This window comes from Hemicordylus capensis, chromosome 5 (assembly GCF_027244095.1).
Source record: "Hemicordylus capensis ecotype Gifberg chromosome 5, rHemCap1.1.pri, whole genome shotgun sequence".
Lineage (NCBI taxonomy): Eukaryota > Metazoa > Chordata > Lepidosauria > Squamata > Cordylidae > Hemicordylus > Hemicordylus capensis.
The window spans coordinates 14,070,251-14,093,409 of NC_069661.1; the positions used below are offsets into that span (position 1 = coordinate 14,070,251).

Below are 23,159 nucleotides of genomic sequence, written 5' to 3' on the forward strand. Positions count from 1 at the left end.
CCCCACCCGCCCCCCACCCATTTCCCCACTGGCCTGGCTGCTGCCTCCGCCACTGCCATTTCCCCCCCTCCCGTCTGTGCCCATTGCTATCCCTTGAGAACTCTTGTGAGAGCTGCCACACATGGGATTAACCATGGGTACGTCTTAGAGAATTAGATAGATAGATGAAAGGTAGGAGGTAAATGTTTTAAACAAACAATGTGAACATATCAGGGCCGGATTAATGGCAACTGATGCCCTAAGCACAGCCTAACAATGGTGCCCCCCTCGGCCCCCTCCATTGCTTAACTGACAAGACATTAAGACTCAAGCAAATTATTTACTTATACCTTACTATTTATTTAAATTTTTAGAAGTTTTCTTCTAGATTTTCAAGGTAAAACAAAACAGTTCCACTGCCTATAATTTCTTATAAATAGCCGCAACAGAAGGAATGATTGAGAAAAATATTTCATCTTCAAGGTCAGACATCATAACATACGACCATCTTTTACGTGAAGTTTTATCAATATTTTGTACTGCTCTTTACAGTAATCTTTCGCAAATCAATGACTTTTTACTTCAGATACATAGTTTAGTAGTTTCTCAAAACTTTAGTCACTCACCAAGGCAAAGAAAACTTTTTTTTAAACAATGCAGAGTAAAGTTGAACACGGCAGATAAAAACAATAACAAAAAATCGACTAAAGTTGAGTGTGGCAGTGAAATGCAAGGTGGCAAAAGACATGCAAGATGATAATAAGGGAGGTGAAAAGAGAGTTTGAGGAACATTTAGCTAAAAGTATCAAAGGGAATAATAAAAACTTCTTTAAATACATCAGAAGCAGGAAACCTGCCAGGGTGGCTGTTGGACCATTAGAGAATGAGGAAGTGAAAGGGATTATTAAGGAGGATATGGAGGTTGCAGAGAAGCTCAATGAGTTCTTTGTGTCCATCTTCACGGCAGAGGATACAGAGCATATACCTGTTCCTGAACTAGACTTTTTAGGGATGAAGACTAAAGAACTGAGTCAGATAGAAGTGACAAGAGATGATGTTCTAAACTGCCTGGAAAAACTGAAAAGTAACAAATCGCCAGGGCCAGACGGCATCCATCCAAGAGTCCTCAAAGAACTCAAATGTGAAATTGCCAATCTCCTTGCCAATATATATAACTTTTCCCTGCAATCAGGCTCTGTACCAGAGGACTGAAAAGTAGCAAATATAACACCCATTTTCAAAAAGGGACCCAGGGGCAATCTGGGAAATTACAGGCTGGTTAGCTTAACGTCCGTTCCAGGCATATTGATGGAAAGCATCCTCAAGGAAAAAATTGTAAAGCACCTAGAAGAACAGGCCCTGCTGGGGGAGAACCAGCATGGCTTCTGCAAAGGTAAATCTTGTCCCATGAACCTTTTGGAGTTCTTTGAGAGTGTCAACGAGTGTGTGGATTAAGGTGACCCAGTTGACATAGTATACCTGGACTTCCAAAAAGCTTTTGACAAAGTTCCTCATCAAAGACTCCTGAGGAAACTTAGCAATCATGGGATAAGGGGACAAGTACATGTGTGGATTGCGAACTGGTTGAAAGACAGGAAACGGAGGGTAGGGTAAAGTGAGAGTTTTCACAATGGAGGGAAGTAAGCAGTGGGGTCCCCCAGGAATCTGTACTGAGAGTGGTGCTTTTTAATTTATTCATAAATGATCTAGAAGTAGGGGTAAGCAGCGAGGTGGCCAAATTTGCAGATGATACCAAACTCTTCCGGGTAGTGAAATCCAAAACGGGTTGTGAGGAGCTCCAAAAGGATCTCTCCAAACTGAGTGAGTGGCCAACAAAATGGCAAATGCACTTCTGGGTTGGCAAGTGTAAAGTGATGCACATTGGGACAAAAAACCCCAACTTCAAGTATACACTGATGGGAACTGAGCTGTTGGTGACTGACCAGGAGAGGGATCTTGGAGTCATGGTGGACAGCTCATTGAAAGTGTCGACTCAATGTGCGGCAGCTGTGAAAAAGGCCAATTCAATGCTAGGGATCATTAGGAAGGGGATTGAAAATAAAACTGCTAATATTATAACGCCTTTATACAAAACTATGGTGCGGCCACACCTGGAGTACTGCGTACAATTCTGGTCACCACATCTTAAAAAGGACATTGTAGAAGTGGAAAAGGTGCCGAAGAGGGCAACCAAGATGATCAAGGGCCTAGAGCACCTTTCTTATGAGGCAAGGCTACAACACCTGGGGCTATTTAGTTTAAAAAAAGAAGACTGTGGGGAGACATGATAGAGGTCTATAAAATCATGCATGGTGTGGAAAAAGTGGGGAGAGAGAAATTCTTCTCCCTCTCACATAACACTAGAACCAGGGGTCGTCCCATGAAATTGATTGCCTGGAAATCTAGGACCAACAAACGGAATTACTTTTTCATACAATGCATAATCAACTTGTGGAATTCTTCCACAAGATGTGGTGAAAACCAGCAACCTGGATGGCTTTAAGAGGGGTTTGGTTAACTTCATGGAGGAGAGGTCTATCATTGGCTACTAGCTGGAACGCTAAAGGCCACCTCCAGCCTCAAAGGCAGGATGCCTCAGAGTACCAGTTGCAGGGGAGTAACAGCAGGAGAGAGGGCATGCCCTCAACTCCTGCCTGTGGCTTCCAGCGGCATCTGGTGGGCCACTGTGTGAAACAGGATGCTGGACTAGATGGGCCTTGGGCCGGATCCAGCAGGGCTGTTCTTATGTTCAGTGAAAGAGTTAAGGGTATGATAGCTAGGGGGAAGACTCTGTGGTGCCCCCCCTTCCCTTGATGCCCTAAGCACGTGCTTGTTTTGCCTTATGGTTAATCTAGGGCTGGAGCAGATACAGTTGCATGTATTTAACAGTCAGGTGAAGTCCTTCTCCTGTGACTGTGAGGTTCATGCTCTGACTTAAGGGTCCCTTCACACATTGCGTTCACATGAGCTTCCAGTGTCGTCGGTATGGGGAGAGTGCAGCTCCATCTGGCCCCTCCTATTATTACTAGTGGCTGACATTCCCTGCAGTGCTCCAACATTGGGAGGGATCCCTGTGAGGATGCAAAGAGACTAGAGCAGTACCTTTGCTCACAGCCCAGTGTAGGAGAGGGCAGAGATGTGAATCTCACTGCTCTCTCTTCCCTCCTATAGGAGGGTTGCTTTCCTGCACTGTAGGAAATGTCATTCATTGTTTATATATCACACTTAAACAAAAAAAAACCCAAAAAGGTTTCCAAAGCCATTTACACTGAGGAGAAAAAGAATAACAACAACAACAAAAGGTTCCCTGTACCAAAATGGCTTATAATATAAGAAGAAACATAAGAAATGCTGTGCTGGTGTTGTGTAGGGATAGTTTCTGGTGCCTCTTTGTACAGTTAGCAAGGGATAACCTATTAGGATTCTTCCCTAGTTTGTCCCTACTTTCACTTCTGCAAGTCCATTTTAGCTTATGAGTCCACTGTGACAGGGACCTGTCTTCTCATTGTAAAGTCCACCCCCAGCACAGTACCTCCAGTGACTGTTGCTGGTGTCTCTCTTATATTTCCTTTTAGATTGTGAGCCCTTTGGGCACAGGGATCCATCTTATTTGTTTATTATTTATCTGTGTAAACCGCCCTGAGCCATTTTTGGAAGGGCGGTATAGAAATCGAATAAATAAATAAACGTGTGTGCGTGCGTGCGTGCCAGGATGGCACCCTCTAAATAGTAATAAAGACAGAAGCAGGTACGAAGCTTGTATAACCTAAAAAATGCTGGACCCGACAGATAAATTGTTCAGAGGGCCAACGTGGCCTTCCAAAATTTTCGTGTTTGGTTGTGTTGGATCAGAAATCTAACATCTCCCGACATCAGATGCCATGTGAAAGTTAAGGGGGCTTTCCCTTTAACTTTTAAATGGCAACTAGCCAAATTGCAACTAGTCTGCTTCTCAGCTGGGAGGCGGTGGGATTGCCATTTAACTTACAAATGGCCCATGTGTCCTGAAATGCGCTGGGCTGGCCATTTAAAAGTCAAATGGCCGGCACACCCTGAGAGGCAGCTGGCTGGCAGTGGCCACTTAACTTGAATCCAACAGGCATGCTGGAACTCCGACAGAGTTCCGCCAGGACAGGAAGGATTTTAGTTGGAGTTACAACTGTCAGGGGTTGCTCCTGTCATGGTATAACTCCTTCCAGCAGTGCTTGAGAGAGGGCATATCTTACACAACTGTACAGCTCTAGCAGGTTCCCAATATGGATTTGATGTGTTTTTTGCTTTATTTTCATAACACAAGCCAGCTGTGCATCTTCCTTTCTTTTTTTCCTCCTGTGGGAACACCTTGGTGGGGAGCTGTGATTGGTCCCAGCCAGTGTTCCCTCTACCTCCCCCCTGCTACCCAAGTGTGTTTAGAATGAGTTTTGTTCTGGGCAGCAGTATCAAGACAGTGTGTGCGCACATGCATTCAGAACAGGGCCTTCCTGTTTCAACTTGAGTGGCATCTAAAATTAACTGAGCAGACATCAAAAACCTGGTGTGTGCACACACATGCCTTAGAGGGAATCCTGGTCCCAGCATCTGTGCTGTATCACCATAGTGTCCACATGGTATAAAAATGATGGATAACTATTTATATACCTCTCTTCAATCAAAGTTCTCAAAGCGGTTTACACAGAAAAATAATACATAAATACATCTTATTGCATTGGCATTCATTCATTGTTAGAAGTGAATTTTATGAAATTATGCTGGACATCATTATTTCATAAAGTTCATTATTCTATCTGCCAACATGTCCTTTGAGGAGAGCTGGTCTTGTGGTAGCAAGCATAACTTGCCCCCTTAGCTAAGCAGGGTCTGCCCTGGTTGCATTTGAATGGGAGACCACATGTGAGCCCTTAGGGGATGGAGTCACTCTGAGAAGAGCAGAAGGTTTCAAGTTCCCTCTCTGGCTTCTCCAAGATAGGGCTGAGAGAGATTCCGGCCTGCAATTTTGGAGAAGCCGCTGTCAGTCTGTGAAGACAATACAGAGCTAGATAGACCAATGGCCTGACTCGGTATATGGCAGCTTCCTATGTTCCCATTCACCTGAATGGGAAAATAGGACATGTTGGCAGGTATGCATATTTCATCAGGGTTGCACAACTCTCAGGGACATGTTTTGGTGATGCACAATGGACTTCAGAGGGAAGGAAGAATGGCAAAAAATTTCTCCTTCCTGCAGTCAAGTGACAGTGCAGCAGTACAGGTGGACCCCATTAGCCGCAGGGGTTCCATTCCTACAGAATTCTGCAGGTAAAGAAACTGCAGATATTGAGGCATTGGGGCAATGGGAATGGTGTGTGCGTTGGGGGGGGGGGTAAGGTTCCTGCATGGAACAAAAGTCTGAAAATTGGAGAAATTAATGGAAAGAAAGTGCCGTATCGTGCTCTGTGGGTCTCCATTTGTCCAGCAGTGTCCCCCCACCCTCCACTGTCAGTTTGGCCAATCTGCCATGGAAAAACTGCAAGGTGGGGGTCTTTTTTTCTCCCTCAACAAAAGAGCCACAAAATGGCTCATTTAAACAAAATGGTGGCCGGCAGTGACCTCAGAGGTCATATCTGGCCGCCTAGGAACTGCAGATCCATGATTCTTAACTCATGGGGCGGGAGGAATGGGGCGGGAGGGAGTGGGGAACAGCTGGCCTCAAAGAGCGCACAGATGCTCTGTGCGGGTTGGCTAGTTCTACATAAAAATAAAATGAAAAATGGGGAAAAATCCACCCCACATCTCTGATTTATATTAAAAATGGAGAGAAAAAATGAATTTAATGTTTAAACAAATCATTACTGACTGAATTGTAGAGTGAGTATGTTTGTATTACCCTGGTAACTTAGAGACAATATGATTTATGATTCTGCCCTTTCATGCTCATCCACTACTTGCAATTATCTCTGAAGCGATGACAGGATAAGATCTTTCTCAAATAGGAAAGGGCAGGCAGTAGAATGATTGCATGGCCAGATTAAAGCCAAGGTGAGAAACTCGGATCGGAAGGCAAACAAGGAGAGATGGCAAGGAAGGATCAGTGGGGATTGGTGTCCAGGCTCATCCGCCTGAATGGCACAAGGACAAAATGGTGGTGCCCTGATTGTCTGATGGTGTACAGTTAGATAGGGACGTTGGGCAACTCTTTCTGACTCTTTGCTTCTAGAAGCATAGAGGTTGCACGCTCTTTACTCTTCAAGAGGTTGATTTTGTGGTGCTTTCTTTATATTCCATGGTCCATTATTTGATATTTCTGGAATTCTAATGCCACATCACCACCTCTGGTGATGGAGAGGCTGGGAGAAGAAATTATCATCGATTTCTAGTTCTAATCCATCCAACATATATTTTCCAGCCTCTGCCCGGTGGTGGTAGTAGTGGTAATAATACGAAGAAACACTACAGTGATGTTATGTTGCTGCTGTTAAAATGCTAAATTGTTGTTAAATGTCAAGTACTATATTTACCTGAATCCAAGACTAGGTTTTTCCCAAGTTCGTTAGAAATTGGAGGATCATCTTAAATTCAGGGTCCTCATCCTTTTGGATCAATAGTATAATCTATATTTAAATCAAACCTTTTTAATGGGGTTGGCTTAAATTCAGGGTCATCTTCGATTTGGGTAAATATGGTATTACTACTGCTACTACTACTACTACTAATGCTAATAATGATATTAATAATATTTATACACTGTTTTTCAACAAAAGTTCCCAAAGTGGTTTCCATAGATAACTAAAATGGCTCCCTGTCCCCAAAGGACCCACCATCTAAAAAGAAACCTAAGGCAGATATCAGCAACAGTCATTGAAGGGGTGCTGTGCAGGGCCTGATTATCTAGTGATATCTGAGTGGTCAAAGTGCTTCACGTACATTATATCAATAATCCTTATGACTGCTCTGTAAAGTACATCAGTATTATTTTGCCCATATCTTTAAATGGGGTGGTAGAGTAAAGGGCAGCTCAGAGGCCCCCTACTGATTTCATGGCAGAAGCAGGATTTGAACTGGGGACTTCCTGATTCACTGCTTGGTTTCCTCTTGACAGCTGCTAGAGCGCCGTGCTGAAGACAGAGCTGCTGAGTAGCCCTCTGTTAAACGTTATGTCATGGCTCTTTCCACCCCTCTAAAGTATGTTCACTGATCTTTCCCCCCTTTTCTTTCTATCCTCAGACAGCAGGATGGCCGTTCGGAATGTGCTGGTGACGGGTTGTTCCTCTGGCATTGGGCTGGCCCTAGCCTTGCGCCTGGCCAGAGATGAGCAGAAGAGATTCCAAGGTGAGGGGCTTCCCAGAGCTTTAAATAAAGGGGGCAGGTGGGGGTGCAATTTTTTGAGAGAAGCGGAGCAACGATTCATTTAAAAAAAAAAAAAAGAATGTTTATTTAGAAGTAAACCAAAGGAGACAAAGACAAATCACCATAAAGACAGTATAAAACCAATCGTTTTTCATAATGAAAAACCTCATTTTTCTAATTAATAAAGTAAAGAAAAGATAACTAGAACAAGACAAAGCAAAAGAAATTCAGACTCTTAGAGAGTTATAAAATCTAATCAGCTTCTTGTAAATTACATATCGAGAACACTATAAATCAAATCCAGAAAATGGGAACAAAGTTTGACCATAACGGATATTATAATTTATAAAGGGTTCCCAGACAGACATGAATGATTCAGATGTCTGATCTCAATTCCTGATCTACCCTTGCGTTAAATCCTCCAAAAGCTTTGCCCCTCGAGCAGCTGTTCAGGTGCCAAGATGAAGGGCAGGCATCCCAGAGGCCACAGAAGTATTAAAGCTATTCAGAAGTGTGGGACTAGTGTTGCACAGCATAGCTGGGATGGGTCTAGGGACATGACTATAGTGACTAATTTTTAACAGCCCTCCAAGCAACCAGGGCTGGCAGACGGTTGAAAAAACGGGCTCCGCAGGTGGGTTTGCCGCCACGGTGGTGGCAGCAGCTGCTTGGCTCCCACTGCTTTTCATGAGCAGTCAAGATCGGGCTTGGCTGCCTTGGCCTGCTCCTGGCTGCTCGTGAGAACAGCCTCAAAGAGTTCTTTAATCCCCTTCAACGCAGTGTAAACAGCAGAGACTTTGTTAGAGGCCTCCCCCATCACTATTCATCTTCCCTCTTTACTGCAAGCAAGCTTTTCTTTGTAATGGTTCTCTCCCACCCACTTGACAGCAGCAGCCAAAGCTTCTGCTAAAGGAAGCTTGGGAGCAGCACTCACCCACTTGCCTGTGGCAAGAAAGGAGCTTCTCTGGTCAGCTAGGCAGGAAGGCTTGCAGGAAAGGGGTGGTTTTTCTTGGACCTCACGTAGTGTCTGCAGGTGGGGCAGTGAACAAGAAAGGTTTGTTCTTGTGAACTTAATTGCATGGCTGGAAGAGCTGTGCCTAAAGGAGTTCGGGAAAGGGCAATAATTAGGTAGGGTTGAGAAAGACCATCTGCCTGAAACCCTCGGGAGTTGTTGCCAGTAATTGTAGACAATACTGAATGAGGTGGGCTCAAGAGTCTGGCTTGGAACAAGGCAACTTTCTGTGTTCAGCCCTGTGCCTGTTAGGGAGAAAGACAGCAATATCTTTCTCCGTAACATGCTAGTTTTCTGTGTGTTGTGAGCTTGTGTGTACATGTCCAGTGCAGGAGCAGATAAACCACACAAGACTACTGTTCGTGTCTGTCTGTGCCAGGCAGTATGTTGGCATCCTGTAACCACAACCTTTGCTTTCCCTCCCTAGTTATTGCTACCATGAGGAATCTGAAGAAGAGTCAGGAGTTGGAGAAGCAAGCAGGCCCTGTCCTGCAGAAGACTCTGGAAATCAAGGAGCTGGACGTGACTAGTGAGGACTCCATCCGGCGCTGCGTGGACAGCATCCCCCAGCGCAGGGTGGATGTGCTTGGTAGGAAAGCCATCTCCTCTCCTACAATAGCCCCAGAAAGCTGCCTCCCACTTGAAGAGGAGCAATGCTTATTTTGTCACCAATCCTGCCAAACCAATCCTGGTTTCCTTTCTAACAGATCAACATGGACATCACTGGGCCCAGTTAACCTTGGGAACATTTTACCCCTGCTAAATGAGCAAAGAGGCCCTTGATAAAGGTGTGGTGCTTTCATATTTAGCAGGGGGATAACAATTCTCCCTATCCAGCTTAGTGGAGTGTGATTCTTTTTAGATTCAGAGCCCCTTTGCAACAGGAAACCAATTTAATTCTTTTTTGCATTCCTTTTGATATATAAATTGCTTTATGAACTTCTCTTTCTATTCCTCCTCCCTACCATCATCCTTCTTGCTCTGGATCAGACATGGATCTGTCTAGCCCAGTATCTCACTTGCCAGCCCTGGATTAAGTTGCTGAGACATATCTAGATCAGGCCTGACAAATCCCATGCACCAGGGTAGCCATAGTGTCTAGACTAGGATATTCAGAGGCAGAGTCATTTAATAAAATCTTTATTTTTCCCAGGCAGCCTGTTTTCTCTTCTAAGAATCTTACTTGTAAAGTGGATAAAGAGAAGCCCATTTACCCTTCCCCTCCACAATGTCCATCACTAAGTCCAGTAATTTTGTCAAGTGTCCATTGTCTGGCTCCTAAATATCCGGGCTGACTCCTAGATCCAAAGAAAATTTGTCAAGATCTGATCTAGGCAAAAGGGAAGAAGTTCTAGAAATGAAGCCAACTCTCAGAACTCTTAGCAGGCAAACTGTGAGCTTAAAGGTTCTTGATCATCATGCAAAAGTGCTTGTGCGAGTGCTTCACTGTACTCACACAGTGAAGTATGGATTTGGGGTCTCTATTCTTGGGCACTTCCTGATGGTGAGTTTTTCAAACTGAACTGCATGGAGAAGTGAAACTGAGCAGGCATCATCAAGCACTTCCTGTGGGTTTTCCCCTGTACTCCTGTCACTGCTTTCTGTCCACACGGGGGTGGAATGTTGCCAATTGGTTATCACTGCCTCCCACTCCCCGGGTCCTTCCCCTGTGCCTCACTGCCCCTCCAAGTCTGGCTTTTTACAAAATTTAAATTCTGTTGCTACACATTTTAGTTTATTTAACTTAAGCAACATTTCCCACTCATCCCTTTTTGCTGACACCCCTAAGCCTGGATGGGAAGAAACAAAAGAAATGTTTGTCGTTTTAAGTGTCACCTGGTTTTCTGAACATTGTTGCACATTGTTAACCACTTTCTGAAATCCCAGCTGGTTGTTCCCCTTTAATTACTTGGCTGCCATCTTGTGCACACTTACCCGGGCGCTTTCCAGATTAAACTCTACAACAGTGTCACTACAGATCTGCTAAGTGTGCTTCTGTCCTTCTTGTGCTGTGACACCGCAGTCCCTGCGCTGACAACAAGATGCTGTTCACATTTGCAATGCCTTCTTTCGGATTTTATCCTTGCGTTGTAGTGCTACAACGTTGCATGTGCGTCAGAAAAAAGTAGCTGTATTTTCCCGTTGTAGGAGTTTGAGATTCTGGGGATCGTTTTCAATATGATCCTGCCAAACCGAAGCATTTTACCCCTGTTGTAGCATGTAATCTGGAAAGCGTCCTGGGGGTGAGCCCCATTGAGCATGGTGGGAATTGCATCTGAATAAACACACACATCTAGTGTTCTGAAACCACCATTCCCTTAGTTTTTTAATTTGTGTTAAATTGCTGCTTTTGTGCAGGAGAATGAGCATTGTAATAGCGGTAAAATGATTATTTGCTAGAACAGTTCCCTAGACCAGTGTTCTTCATTGTAAGTTCTGGTAGCCAGGGGCAGCTCCAATCAAGCTTAAGTGTGGCCACCTGACTAATTGTTGGGTTTGTGTGAAGCTTTGGCCAAAGCTGAATATTTTGCACAGTACCTCTGGCACCACATGGAGACTGCCATTTCCACCATGCTGTGCTGCACTCTGTCTAGCACTGGGGTTGGGAGGGGGCCCTCTTGGGCCCCTGCACGTTATTGGAAGGCATGTACAGAGTGCTAGGAACTGTAGCCCTTTCCAGCTCTTTCCCCACAGACCTTGTGAGTGGGCTCTGTCTCTCTTAAAGGGCTCTCCCAACACTGAGAAAAGCACAATACTGCGTTGAGGTCAGCACAGTGGGAAATGGCTCTTACTGTGAAGAATTGTTGTGGTGTTATTGGTTTTTGGGTTGTTTTTTTTTGCCAAAGTAGCCCTCCTTTAAAAAAAGAAAAGAAAAAGTGGAAATTACTGTTCTAGACCAGGGTTTCTCAACATTGGGTCCCCAGATGTTATTGGACTTCAGCTCCCATAATCCCCAACCAAAGGCCACTGGGGCTGGGGATTATGGGAGATGAAGTCCAAAAACATCTGGGGACCCAACATTGAAAATCCCTGTTCTAGGCTATAAGAAGAAATCTCAAAAACGGTTCTAGCTTTTCTGTTTGTTGACAGAGTGGTGTGGATATGGCATAATGTCCCACCCAGTTTCAACAGATAGGTGCAGGAGCTTCTGTAGCCTTAAAGTCTGAGATATCTCTTTCTCATAACTTTTTTGTTTGTTTCTTGTCAGGAAGTCCCATTAACAGCAGAGAAGCTTTCATCTGAATAGACATGAATGGGCATGGACTCCTTATTTTTAAAAATAAGGTGGGAGAGGGGGGAGATCATAATAGTGATAACATTGGTCACTGTTTTTAAAAAATGCAAAAGGGCAATGACTGAACTTCTGTATAGTGGCAAAGGTATGTTCAGGTGTGAAAGAGGAGGGCATGCCCTTGGGATCAGCCCCAAAATATTGCCACATATGCAGAGTAGTGCTATGGTTCATCTACACTTCTGTTCATTGCTCAAGTTGTTCTGCTAGGGTTATCCTATCAGGATAAATGTAGTATGAAAATAAACAGTTATTTTTGGAAGTGGCACCAAATAACCACAGAGCAAGTCCAGCGTTGTGCTGCTATCCTGAAAAATCCCCCATAACCACCAGTAGTCAAGATGAGAATAAACCATCATCTGGAACCATTAGTTTTGATTTGAAAATCTTCAAGTGCTGGCTAAATGTAGACGTGACAAGATGTGGTCTGTAGTTGGAGTGAAGCAAGTAGAGTGGACACTTGAGCAACTGACGTAATAAACATTGGAAACTCCCAACATGTTGAAATGATCATGTGAATTGATTCTTGGTTGTAAATGGAATGTCTCTCTAGGGCACAGTGGGAGGTGTGTTGCTGAAACCTGGAAACACCCCTGTCCTCTCATTTTGTGAGGAGAGCATGCCCTAAGCCTTCAAGTAGGATCTGGTCTTAGTTGCTTAAGTTGCCAGCTGATTATGGAAGGTGAATTGCAGAATGGATACTGTCTTCTCATTCTTTTCCCTGGTGGATGATGCATCACAGCAGGGTTCTTTGAAAAGCAGCACTTTCTTTCGCTCCCTATCACTAATCCACTGCCTTCCTTTGCAGTGAACAATGCTGGACTGGGCATGATCGGTCCAGTGGAAACCCAGAGCATGGCGTCCATGCAGCGTCTCTTTGACACCAACTTCTTTGGCTTGGTGCGTATTGTCCGGGAGGTCTTCCCCGACATGAAACAGCGGAACCAGGGCCACATCGTAGTGATGAGCAGTGTCCTGGGTTTGCAAGGTGAGGCTCTGGCGGGGGAGGGCTTCACCATGGAGAACTCTAAACAGCAAATGTGGCCAAAAGGAAGGAGGAGGATTATGGGGAGAAAGACCAACAGGAAGAGGGAGGTATGGGAAGAAAGACCAATGAAAAACTTTATTTCCTTTGCAAATGGGGAAGCGTTCTAATATGGACTGTTCAGTTCTCCTAGGAACGTATGAACCTGCCTTATTCAGAATCGGACATTGGCTCATCTAGGTAATTACTGTCTACTCTGACTGGCAGTGGCTCTCCAAGGCCTTAAACAGGGAGGGTTTTCTAGTCTTGCTGAGATCCTTTTAATTGGAGATGCCAGGACCTTTAATTACCTTAATTAGATGCCAGGACCTTTAATGTACCTAGGACCTTTAATTACCATTGAGCTATGGTCCTCCCTCAAATCTCTACCCACGCTTGACCTATTTTGGGATAACCTCTTAAAACCCTTGGTTAGTGTTCATGATTCTCCGCCTGCCATATCTCCATTCCTGATACTCCACACTTCTTCCTCTCCTAAAGAGAATAAAACCAGCATTTACTAAGTGGTAACTTTCCACCATGAGCATGCAACTACTTGGTAATCTGGTTATCTATAACATCCTGCAAAGTGGTGAGGAAAATCCTCATATAGATTAGCCTCCTTTCCACAGGACTGTAGTGTGCTGCAAGCAGACAGCCTAGGAAGACGAACTTCCTTCTGTGGAGTAAGATATCCCCAGCTTCTGCTCCTGCCATACTCACTCTATGCGTCCTAGCAGGATGGACATAGCAGCAAGGTCCCTACAGGTCAAAAGCTCAGGACAAATTATGCAAATACGTTATGCAAATCTCTGGGTTGTAAACTGCCCAGAGACTTGCGTTTTGGGCAGTATACAAATATGTTAAATAAAATAAATAAATAAGCCTAGCTGTGAGCAGCTGGGGAAAGGGACTACTACTATGAATATTTATTTATATACCGCTCTTCCAACAAAATTCTCAAAGCAGTTTACATAGAAAAACAAATAATACATAAGATGCAAAGAAGGGGAAGGGCATCCAAGATCACTTCCATGGCAGGGTAAGCCCCCTTGGCCACAAGGATGCACCAGCAAAGAATCCTTGCCTATCCTTCACAAACTTATCCAACAGGCAAGCTGTTCAACCCTGTTAGACTCTTTTCACTGACAACTACTCCGAAATATTGTACACCTCATGAAAAAGCCTCCTTAAGATTTGTAACTTAAAATTTTATTTATTTTTATTATTATTTATTCAATTTATACACTGCCCTTCCAAAATGACTCAGGGCAGTTTACAACAGGATAAAACCAATTAAAACCAGTTAACGATTAAAAACAAACTATAAAAACAGAATAAAACCAATTAAACATTCAAACAGTTAAAAACCCTGGAAAAACCAGGGCAAACATTTAAAACAGTTTACAACTGTTTAAAAACCCTGGAAGGCCAGGCCAAACAGGTAGGTTTTAAGGGCTCTCCTGAAAGACAGTAATGAACTCAAATTACGGATTTCTGACAGGAATGCATTCCACAGCCCAGGAGCAGCTACAGGGAAGGCCCGCCTCTGAGTTGCCACCAGACGAACCGGTGGTAACTGGAGACGGACCTCCTCAGATGACCTTAACATTCCAGCCATTTTGCTTAATCAGTATAGTGAATGAGATAGTTCCTTATGCTAGAGGTGCTTGCAAGATGATTCCGCTGGGATGATGAAGCATAGCTTCTGATTAGGGTTGCCACCATTCTTACTGGCTCCTCTTAAGCCTTCTAACAGCAGCTTGGCACACTCAAAACATGCAGATGGTGTTTCCCATCATGTTATGTCCGTGCCAGGAAAAGCTTAATCTGTTTAACCTCTTTGTTAGGCTGTTGTTTAACAGCAGAGGAGAAGTACCAGAAAGCAAGATGGCAACTTCTGGCTGGCAGGTAGTTCCTGGTTTTCAGGTGTGTGTGGCTTAACTTTTTGTTTTGTTTGTTCTTAATATCCAACTCCCTACAGGTCTCCTCTTCAATGACGTCTACTCTGCCTCCAAATTTGCTGTGGAAGGTTTCTGTGAGAGCCTGGCTCTGCAGGCCTTGAAATTTGGGGTCAAGTGAGTGGATTGGAGTTGTGCCTTCTCCCTTCATCTTTATTGCTTCCCCTCTAGTTCTCTGCACTTATATGCATCCTTCTCACAACATTGTTAGCCCAAATAAAACTAGAAGCAGTGCTGTGTTTGCTGGAATCTATCTTGTAAGATGCTATCAATGCAGCCTGAATTTAATATTATGCATGCGATCCCTTTAACTCCTAGATCCCTCTCGGGGGTGGAGGAGAGAGGATAATCAGTTTCTAGCAGGCCACACCTTTGGCAAGCTGTTGCCTTGATAATGCAAAGTGTTGCATGCTGGAAAAATGAGCTGAGAATTGTCACTCTTTTTAAAAAAATGTGTAAGAGAATGCATGGTACAGAGAAAGCAAACAGAACTTCTGTTCCCTTTCCTATAATACTAGGACTTGGTGGGGTCACCCAGTGGAAATGATGGCTATTTAGATTCAGGACAGACAAAAGGAAATATTTATTCATACAATGTATCATTAATTTTATGGTATTGCTAGCATAAATGGCTTTATGAGGGAATTAAACACATTCATGGAGGAGGTGCAGTCTCAGCAGCTATTGTCCATGATGAGTAAATGGAACCTCCATATTCAGAGGTAGTAGCACTTAGCACTTACATTTATATACCGCTTTATAGCCGGAGCTCTCTAAGCGGCTTACAATGATTTAGCATATTGCCCCCAACATTCTGGGTACTCATTTTACCGACCTCGGAAGGATGGAAGGCTGAGTCAACCTTGAGCCCCTGGTCAGGATTGAACTTGTAACCTTCTGGCTACAGGGCAGCAGTTTTACCACTGCGCCACCAGGGGCTCAGTATGCACTGAACTCCCAGTATGCACTGAATATCAGTTGCGGGGGTGGGGCAAACAGTGTGGAGGGCTGTTGCCTTTCTATCCTACTTTTGTTGCCCCCAATAACATTGTGCAGGCCATGGTAGGAAACAGGATACTGGTTTAGATGGTCCTTTGCCTGATCAGTCAGGGCTCCCCTCCTCTTCTTAAAGGTTTGATTTAAGAACAAAGTAGGTTCTTAGGCATGAAGGGTGATTGCTTTTAAAAAATGCTAATCTGTATCTTTTTGGGGGGGTACTCTTAATTTTAATCAGGTGTTGATTTAGCAAAGGCGGCAGTTAAATCTTAGAGCAGAAATCTTAACTAGATCATAGACACCACAGAATGCAAGGCAACCGCCCAGAGATGAAAGTTTGGGCGGTATTTACATGTGATGAATAAATAAATAAATAAAATTAAAGTGCTGAGGTCTTCTGGTCAGTAAGTTTAAACACAAATAGGCATTTGATGTGGGTCCTTCCCAGCACAGTCACAGAGCCTATGTGTGAAGGGATCATCATTGGGGCTTGGCCATTCCCTCTAACAGAGACACACATATCAGGTGGTATATAAATATGATAGATACATAGGCAGTCTACCACTTAAGCTTACTATAAGTTTGGAAGAGAGGCAGAGCCATCCAAAAACAAGAGAGTGGTTTCTATATCCTCAGCAGACTCCCAAGTTTTCGTTTTCATTTTATTTTTTAAATCATTCCCAAAGCTAATTCTGTGAGCTTCCCAGACCTTATGGAATTTTGAGAGCATAAAGAAATGCTAGAGCAACTGGGCTCCTATGTTGGAGAGAAGGAATGGCTGTACTTTGTTGTCTGTTGTCTGAAGTCAGGCAGGGTGGGGGGAGGCTGCCCAGTCACAGCTATGCTAAAATCCTGGATGTCTCCATTGTTTTCAATGGCAACTCTCACTTCTGGAGTGAGGGAAAGGGTCTAAAGGAATCGGAAGAATGGATGGTATGAGACTATCCAACCTGTTTTAGAGCAATTGGAACATATAGCATGCTAAGTGGCAATTGAGAGGGGGGAAATAGGAAAATGGAGGGAAGGAGAGAGAGAGAACAATCAGGAGAGCATGAACTAACCTGCCAAGCCGCTTGGACGAGGGTTGGATGCAGTATTCCATGTAATAGGGATTGCTGACCACAACTCCCATAATCCCCAGCCAAAGGCCATTGTAGTTTGGATGCTGGGAGTTGTAGTCAATATCATCTGGGAAACCCTATTACAGGGAACACTAGTTGGATGCCACAAGGTTGATCTCCTCTCTCTGTATTCTGCAGTAATGTTTCAAGGGAGAAAAAGGGAGATTGACCTCTTTCCTGCTTGCCAGACTCCCCACTACCATAGAGAAGCAAAATACCTGTGTTTGAGGCCGGCAGCCAGAAAGAACAGATTGGCAGGTGCTCAAAAGCAAAAGAAGAGTGGCTGGCTTTTGAAGCCAGAGACCCATAAGCAGTGGAACTCGGGCCTGGGGCCTCTGTCTGTCCAGTGGACCGTGAGGTTCCACATTGTGTCTCAATTATCTCCTGCTTGTTTCATTCTGCAGCATCAGCTTGATTGAACCAGGGCCGGTGATCACAGAGTTTGAGAGGAAGCTCTATGAAGAAGCAGCCAATATGGATCTCTCTGCAGTAGATAAAGGAACGCTGGATATGTTTCAGGGCTTTTACATGGCCTACTCCAAGGAGGTCTTCACTGCACTAGGACAATCTCCAGATGAAGTGGCCGAGGTAGGACCTCTGTCTCCCACTGCTCAGAGCTCCCAGAAGCCCGCAAAAGCATCTGGAATCCATTGCATTTGGGGAAAGAGGGGCTTTTTTTAAAAAAAGAAGGGCTGTAGTTCAGTGTTGGAAAATCTGCTTTGCATGCAGAAGATCTCTATCATCTCCAGGTAGGGCTGGGAAGAACTCCTGTCTGAAACCCTAGAGACCCACCAGGGCGTTTTTCACACAGCAATAGCAATAGCAATAGCACTTACATTTATATACCGCTCTATAGCCGGAGCTCTCTAAGCGGTTTACAATGATTTAGCATATTGCCCCCAACATTCTGGGTACTCATTTTACTGACCTCGGAAGGATGGAAGGCTGAGTCAACCTTGAGCCCCTGGTCAGGATCGAACTTGTAAGCTTCTGGTTACAGGGCAGCAGTTTTACCACTGCGCCACCAGGGGCTCAGCAGGTTTTATTGTGAGTTCGAAGTTGCCCCAAAAACCCAACGCAAAAAGTGAATTTTTTTTACCCTGGATATAAATTGGGCTACACTCTAAAACGCAATGAAAAACCCGAATCCTGTGTGAAGTGCTCCCTGATCGCTTGCAGGGACTTTGAATCTATCAGTAAATCTGGTAGATATGTGGACGCACACCCTGCATTCTGGAGGAGATGTGAGCTAAAAGCCCTTTGTGAAAAACGCCCAGCAGTCAGTGCAGACTGTCATAAGAAAGATGGGCTACATTATACCAGGGGCTCCTAACCTGAGTCCCCAGATGCTGGACTACAACTCCAAACATCCCCAGCCACAAGGGCCTGGAAATTATTGTCCAACATCTGAGGAGCCAAGGTTGGGAGCCCCTGCCTTTAGATCAGGGATTCTCGATGTTGAGTCCCCAGATGTTGTTGGACTTCAACTCCCATAATCCCCAACCAAAGGCCACTGGACTGGGGATTATGGGAGCTGAAATCCAATAACATCTGGAGACCCAACGTTGAGAATCCCTACTTTAGACTAAGGCAGATGTGTGCGTTCACTCCTGGAAAAAGGGTCTTAATGCTAACCTTTAGACTATAAAGCAAAACATTGTTGCAAGTGTTAACTTGGGGTCCTGGGCTCAACCCTTCAAAGCTGGCTTTTATATCTGCTGGCTGGGTAAAACCCCATCATGTCTGGCTGACAGGGAAGGGGAAGAGGCGGAGAGTTCCAGTCCTTTTCCTCTCCACCACCACCACCCTCCCATCCACTACTGAGACCACTGCCTTAGGCACAGCAAGGGCTGCTTGCACAAACCGAACCTGCCGCTGCTGTTCCAAGGCAACCAGGACTTCAAGACCAGAGGGGACTGGCATGGAAAACTCTCTCCTCAAACCCCAAAGTGGCATCCAGGTGACAAGGGGAGACTACAGAACAAAACTCTGCACTGCTGTATTCTATAATATATGCTGTATTCTATAACTCTACCTATTTGCGAGGTGGGATTGGCCCCTCTCCCTCAGCTCCTTTCAGAAGGTTGGAAAAAACCTGCGGCTGGACCTTGCAGGGTTGGGACTGGGGTCTCCCACCACAACACTATCCCAGGTGGAGTGCTTTGCTTTGCCCCACAGAAATCAACCACCATTCTCTCACACAGGAGAAAGTAAAGGGCTGCATTCAGGGATACTGTTGGGGTGGGGGTTAAACTGCCCCTGGTGATCCCATTGTGTGGAGTATGAAGCAGATTTTGCCCCCTTCTCAACCATAATAGAGATTGCAACCAGTTTACTTTGTCCCATAGAATTCACTTTGAAATTTGGGACATGCAATGCAAGACCCCGCAATTATTGTAGAAATCTTAAGATGAGACCCCATTTCTGTAACCCACTCAAAATGTAACCTTAAATGATTCTTAGACTTCTAGGCTACCCAGAAATCTGGAACCTGGTTCATACATAGCCCACAACTCTTTGGCAACTATAGGAGTCTGAAAGGGAGACTCGCCCTTTAAATGGGGGAGGTAGGGAGAAAGAAGTATATCTCCAAATGCTTTCAGGCAACTCAGAAAACTAAAACTGGCCATACATGTGGCCCAAAGCATACAGAAGGCTAGAAAAGGTCTGAGACTGGAACATTTAGACAGATGTAAAAATATTCCAGTCTCAGACTTTTATAACTATCTGTGTGCCTTAGGCTACATTTGGAAGAACCTATTGGGAAAAATCAACCAGACTGTGTGTGGCTCAATTTAAATTTGAATATACTCAAGAGCGGGCCTTTGAAACTTCCTGTGAATCACCCACTCCCATGCTCTTGCACCCCCTACTGAAACTTGGTGTCCCTGCTGAGTATTTTGATGCTGGCTTCAACATATCTATCCTCATGTCTCTCTCTCTCCTCCTGGTAGCACACTGTGAAAGTGATCGCCTCAGAGAAGCCTCCATTTCGATACCAGACCAACAGCCTCTACACGCCCATCACCACTCTCAAACATGCGGACCCCACTGGGAACCTGCCCCTCAACGCCTTCCATCAGATGATCTTCCAGCACGATCGGCTCTTCAAAGCCAGCCTCAGCCTCCTCAAAATGCTCCAGTGGAGGAAGAGGCGAGACATGGACTATAACAAATCCCCTTGAAAAGTGGCTGCCCCTTCCACCTCAGAGCCTCTTGCTCCTTGGATCGGACTCAGTCAGCTTCCAGGCTTCCTAGAGAGTTTAGCATTTAATCTGACCTGGGCTGCATATACATGTGGCCCTCGTTATCTGTGGTTTCTTATATCCGTGGATGGGTCTTAGAGATCCAGTTTCAATGTCCACGGTATTACAAATAGGTTATTCTCACCTATCTGCAGTTCTTGGGCCACCAGAAGTGACTTCAAAGTGTCACTTCCGGTGGCATTTCCTGTCCAGAGGCAGTGTGGAACCATTTTGTGGCTTGTGTTTACACACACAAAAAGCCCACAAAAATCAGCAAAAGATCAGCCAGTTTGGAGGGGTTTTTTGGGGGGGTGGGGTGGGGCTGGAAAGTAAGGTACTGTGCTGTACTACTTTTACTTCTGCTTCCCTCCCACATTTTTTGTTATTTTGGGCAAAAAATGAATTATGCAGGAACCTAACCAGATTCCCAGAGTTAAGGATTCATTTGCATTTTCTGTATTCGTGATTGTATGCAAGAACAGACCACCACCCCCGCACAAATAATGGGGGCCTCCTATACATCCCGGATGCAGAGCCAGCCCTACGGTGAGGCAAGGTGAGATGGTGACTGGCTCTGGCATTGGATTCTCTGTGTGGTGGTGGAAACTGGTAGATCTAATATGAAACACAACCCACTGGGAAGGCAATGCTTTTTCACAGCTTCCTTTCATTCCAATAAGGCCTGCCCAGGAGACTTTCTCAGTGGAATTGCCCTCAGCAGGGGGTGCCATCTGTATTTTCTGCCTCTGGCCCTATCAAGTGGTGGGCTGACCCTGAGAAATGACTAGCTGCTGCTGTTTTCCAAATCTGCCAGAAGGTGCAGGCAAGCAAACCCAATCCCCTACTGAGTATCCCCAAATCCTGCCCGAGGACCTGCCTTAGCATCACTTCCTCTTTGCACGTTTTTAGGAATCTCCTTACTAAAAGGTCATCTTAAAAGATCTAACCCAGGCAAGTAGCAACCCTTGGCTGGATGATGTAATTGTATGCACAGTTTTCATGGCACACACCTTTGGGGTGGGTGGGGAGGGAGAGAAAAATATAGGCCCTCAACTCCATGAATAATAGGGAAGAAGGTTGGAAATTGGTCCTTCATTTTTCCAGCTGCCTACACAGAGCTGTTCTACACATTATGCAGAATGACATGGTAGCATTCTGGACTATACTACAGATTATACATGGAGGTGTCATATATTTTTTAATGCTCCTTTGTGTGAAAAGGTTTCCTGTATCTAGTAAATTAGCACTTCTGAGATAAATGTACAATTATCACATGCCATCACCTCTTGCCTGTGGGCTTCTCAGAAGTGGTGGGCCACTGTGGGAAACAGGATGACTATATAGGACTCCCTGATCTAGCAGGGCTGCTGTTGTGTTCTAAAGTTTCAGCTTAACCATCTCTTCTGATGTGCTAGCTTACTAGATGCAGGGAGTCCTATATACATGAAAAGTATTCAAAATAGGGCCCCCATAACCTGTGATCTGCTGGTGTAGTCCAGCTTCTGGTCACTCCCTGTAGCACCACGTTCTGCATAAGGTGCAGATTGGCTCATGGGTCTGTTTACCTTCCCCCAATACAAGTGTCTGGGTTCCTACCTGAATTAACACTGTCAGAATTTCTCCTGCAAATGTCAAATTGTTGAACCTCCTAGCTTTCGATGTGACCCTGAAAACTACAAAGCCACATCAAAGATACAGTGGGTATAGGAAAGAATCACCCCCTTTGATAGACCTTAAATTCTGGTTCCCTTACATCCTGAAATGAAAACACAAAGAAAATTCCCTTCACCAGCTGTACTTATCCAATGCAACCTATAACATCCAACTGAAAAACATCACAATTACAGTCCAGAAAAAGTGTCAGAAATAAAAAACAAGAATTACTGAGATTGAAAAAGGATCACCCCCCCAATGTCAATATTTTGTTGAACCACCTTTTGCTTTAATAACAGCCTTGAGTCTGTAGGGATACTTCTCTATCAACCTTGCACATCTAGACGGAGCAATATTTGCCCATTCCTCCATACAGAACTGTTCAAGTTCAGTCACATTGGATGGTAGGTGTTGGTGGACTGCTATCCTCCCTGGATCCGGTCGGCCCTCCAAACTGGATGGAAGAGCAAGGAGGAAACTGGTAAGAGAGGTTACCAAGAGGCCAATGGCCACTCTGAAGGAGTTAAAGGACTTCATGGCAAAGAGTGGTTCTGTGCATGTGACGACAATTTCATGAGCGCTCCACAGATGTGGCTTGTTCGGGAGGGTTGCAAGGAGAAAGGCACTTCTCAAGAAAGGCCACATTAAAGCTCGTTTGAGCTTTGCCAGAAGGCACCTTGAAGATTCTGATGCCAAATGGAAAAAGGTCTTATGATCAGATGAGACCAAGATTGAACTATTTGGCCTCAACACCAAACAGTACACCTGGCGTAAATCCAATGCAGCTCACCATCCACAACACACCATGCCTACAGTGAAGCATGGAGGTGGCAGCATTCTGTTGTGGGGGTGTTTCTCTGCCTCAGGGACTGGGGCTCTCGTTAGGGTAGAAGGAAAAATGGATGGGGCAAAATACCGTCAGATTCTGGAAGAAAACCTGCTACCCTCTGACAGACAGTTGAGGATGGGCAGAAGATTCACCTTTCAACATGACAACGATCCGAAGCACACAGCAAAATTGACCTCACAGTGGCTGAAGGAGAAATAAGTGAACATCCTCATGTGGCCCAGTCAGAGCCCAGACCTAAATCCCATAGAAAATCTGTGGAGAGAATTGACGATAGCAGTCCACCAACACCTACCATCCAATGTGACCGAACTTGAACAGTTCTGTACGGAGGAATGGGCAAATATTGCTCCGTCTAGATGTGCAAGGTTGATAGAGAAGTATCCCTACAGACTCAAGGCTGTTATTAAAGCAAAAGGTGGTTCAACAAAATATTGACATTGGGGGGGTGATCCTTTTTCAATCTCAGTAATTCTTGTTTTTTATTTCTGACACTTTTTCTGGACTGTAATTGTGATGTTTTTCAGTTGGATGTTATAGGTTGCATTGGATAAGTACAGCTGGTGAAGGGAATTTTCTTTGTGTTTTCATTTCAGGATGTAAGGGAACCAGAATTTAAGGTCTATCAAAGGGGGTGATTCTTTCCTATACCCACTGTATATGCATTAAAATAGTCCTTAAGGCTGAAAGAGAGAACAAAGGGCCG

General features: G+C 44.7%; 1 protein-coding gene across 4 annotated transcripts in view; it reads left to right on the forward strand.

The window, feature by feature from the left end:
- The window catches only part of LOC128326432 (retinol dehydrogenase 8-like), a 31,972-nt gene extending 11,587 nt beyond the window's left edge, over positions 1-20,385 (forward strand). For all 4 annotated transcript variants that reach the window (XM_053253215.1, XM_053253214.1, XM_053253213.1 and 1 more), the window contains 6 exons: positions 7,180-7,284; positions 8,742-8,903; positions 12,415-12,594; positions 14,615-14,708; positions 17,113-17,296; positions 19,663-20,385. In XM_053253215.1, the coding sequence (XP_053109190.1) occupies positions 7,188-7,284; positions 8,742-8,903; positions 12,415-12,594; positions 14,615-14,708; positions 17,113-17,296; positions 19,663-19,893 (948 nt within the window). In that variant the 5' untranslated portion in view covers positions 7,180-7,187 and the 3' untranslated portion in view covers positions 19,894-20,385. The remainder of the gene's footprint in view (positions 1-7,179; positions 7,285-8,741; positions 8,904-12,414; positions 12,595-14,614; positions 14,709-17,112; positions 17,297-19,662) is intronic.
- The last annotated feature ends 2,774 nt before the right edge of the window (positions 20,386-23,159 follow it).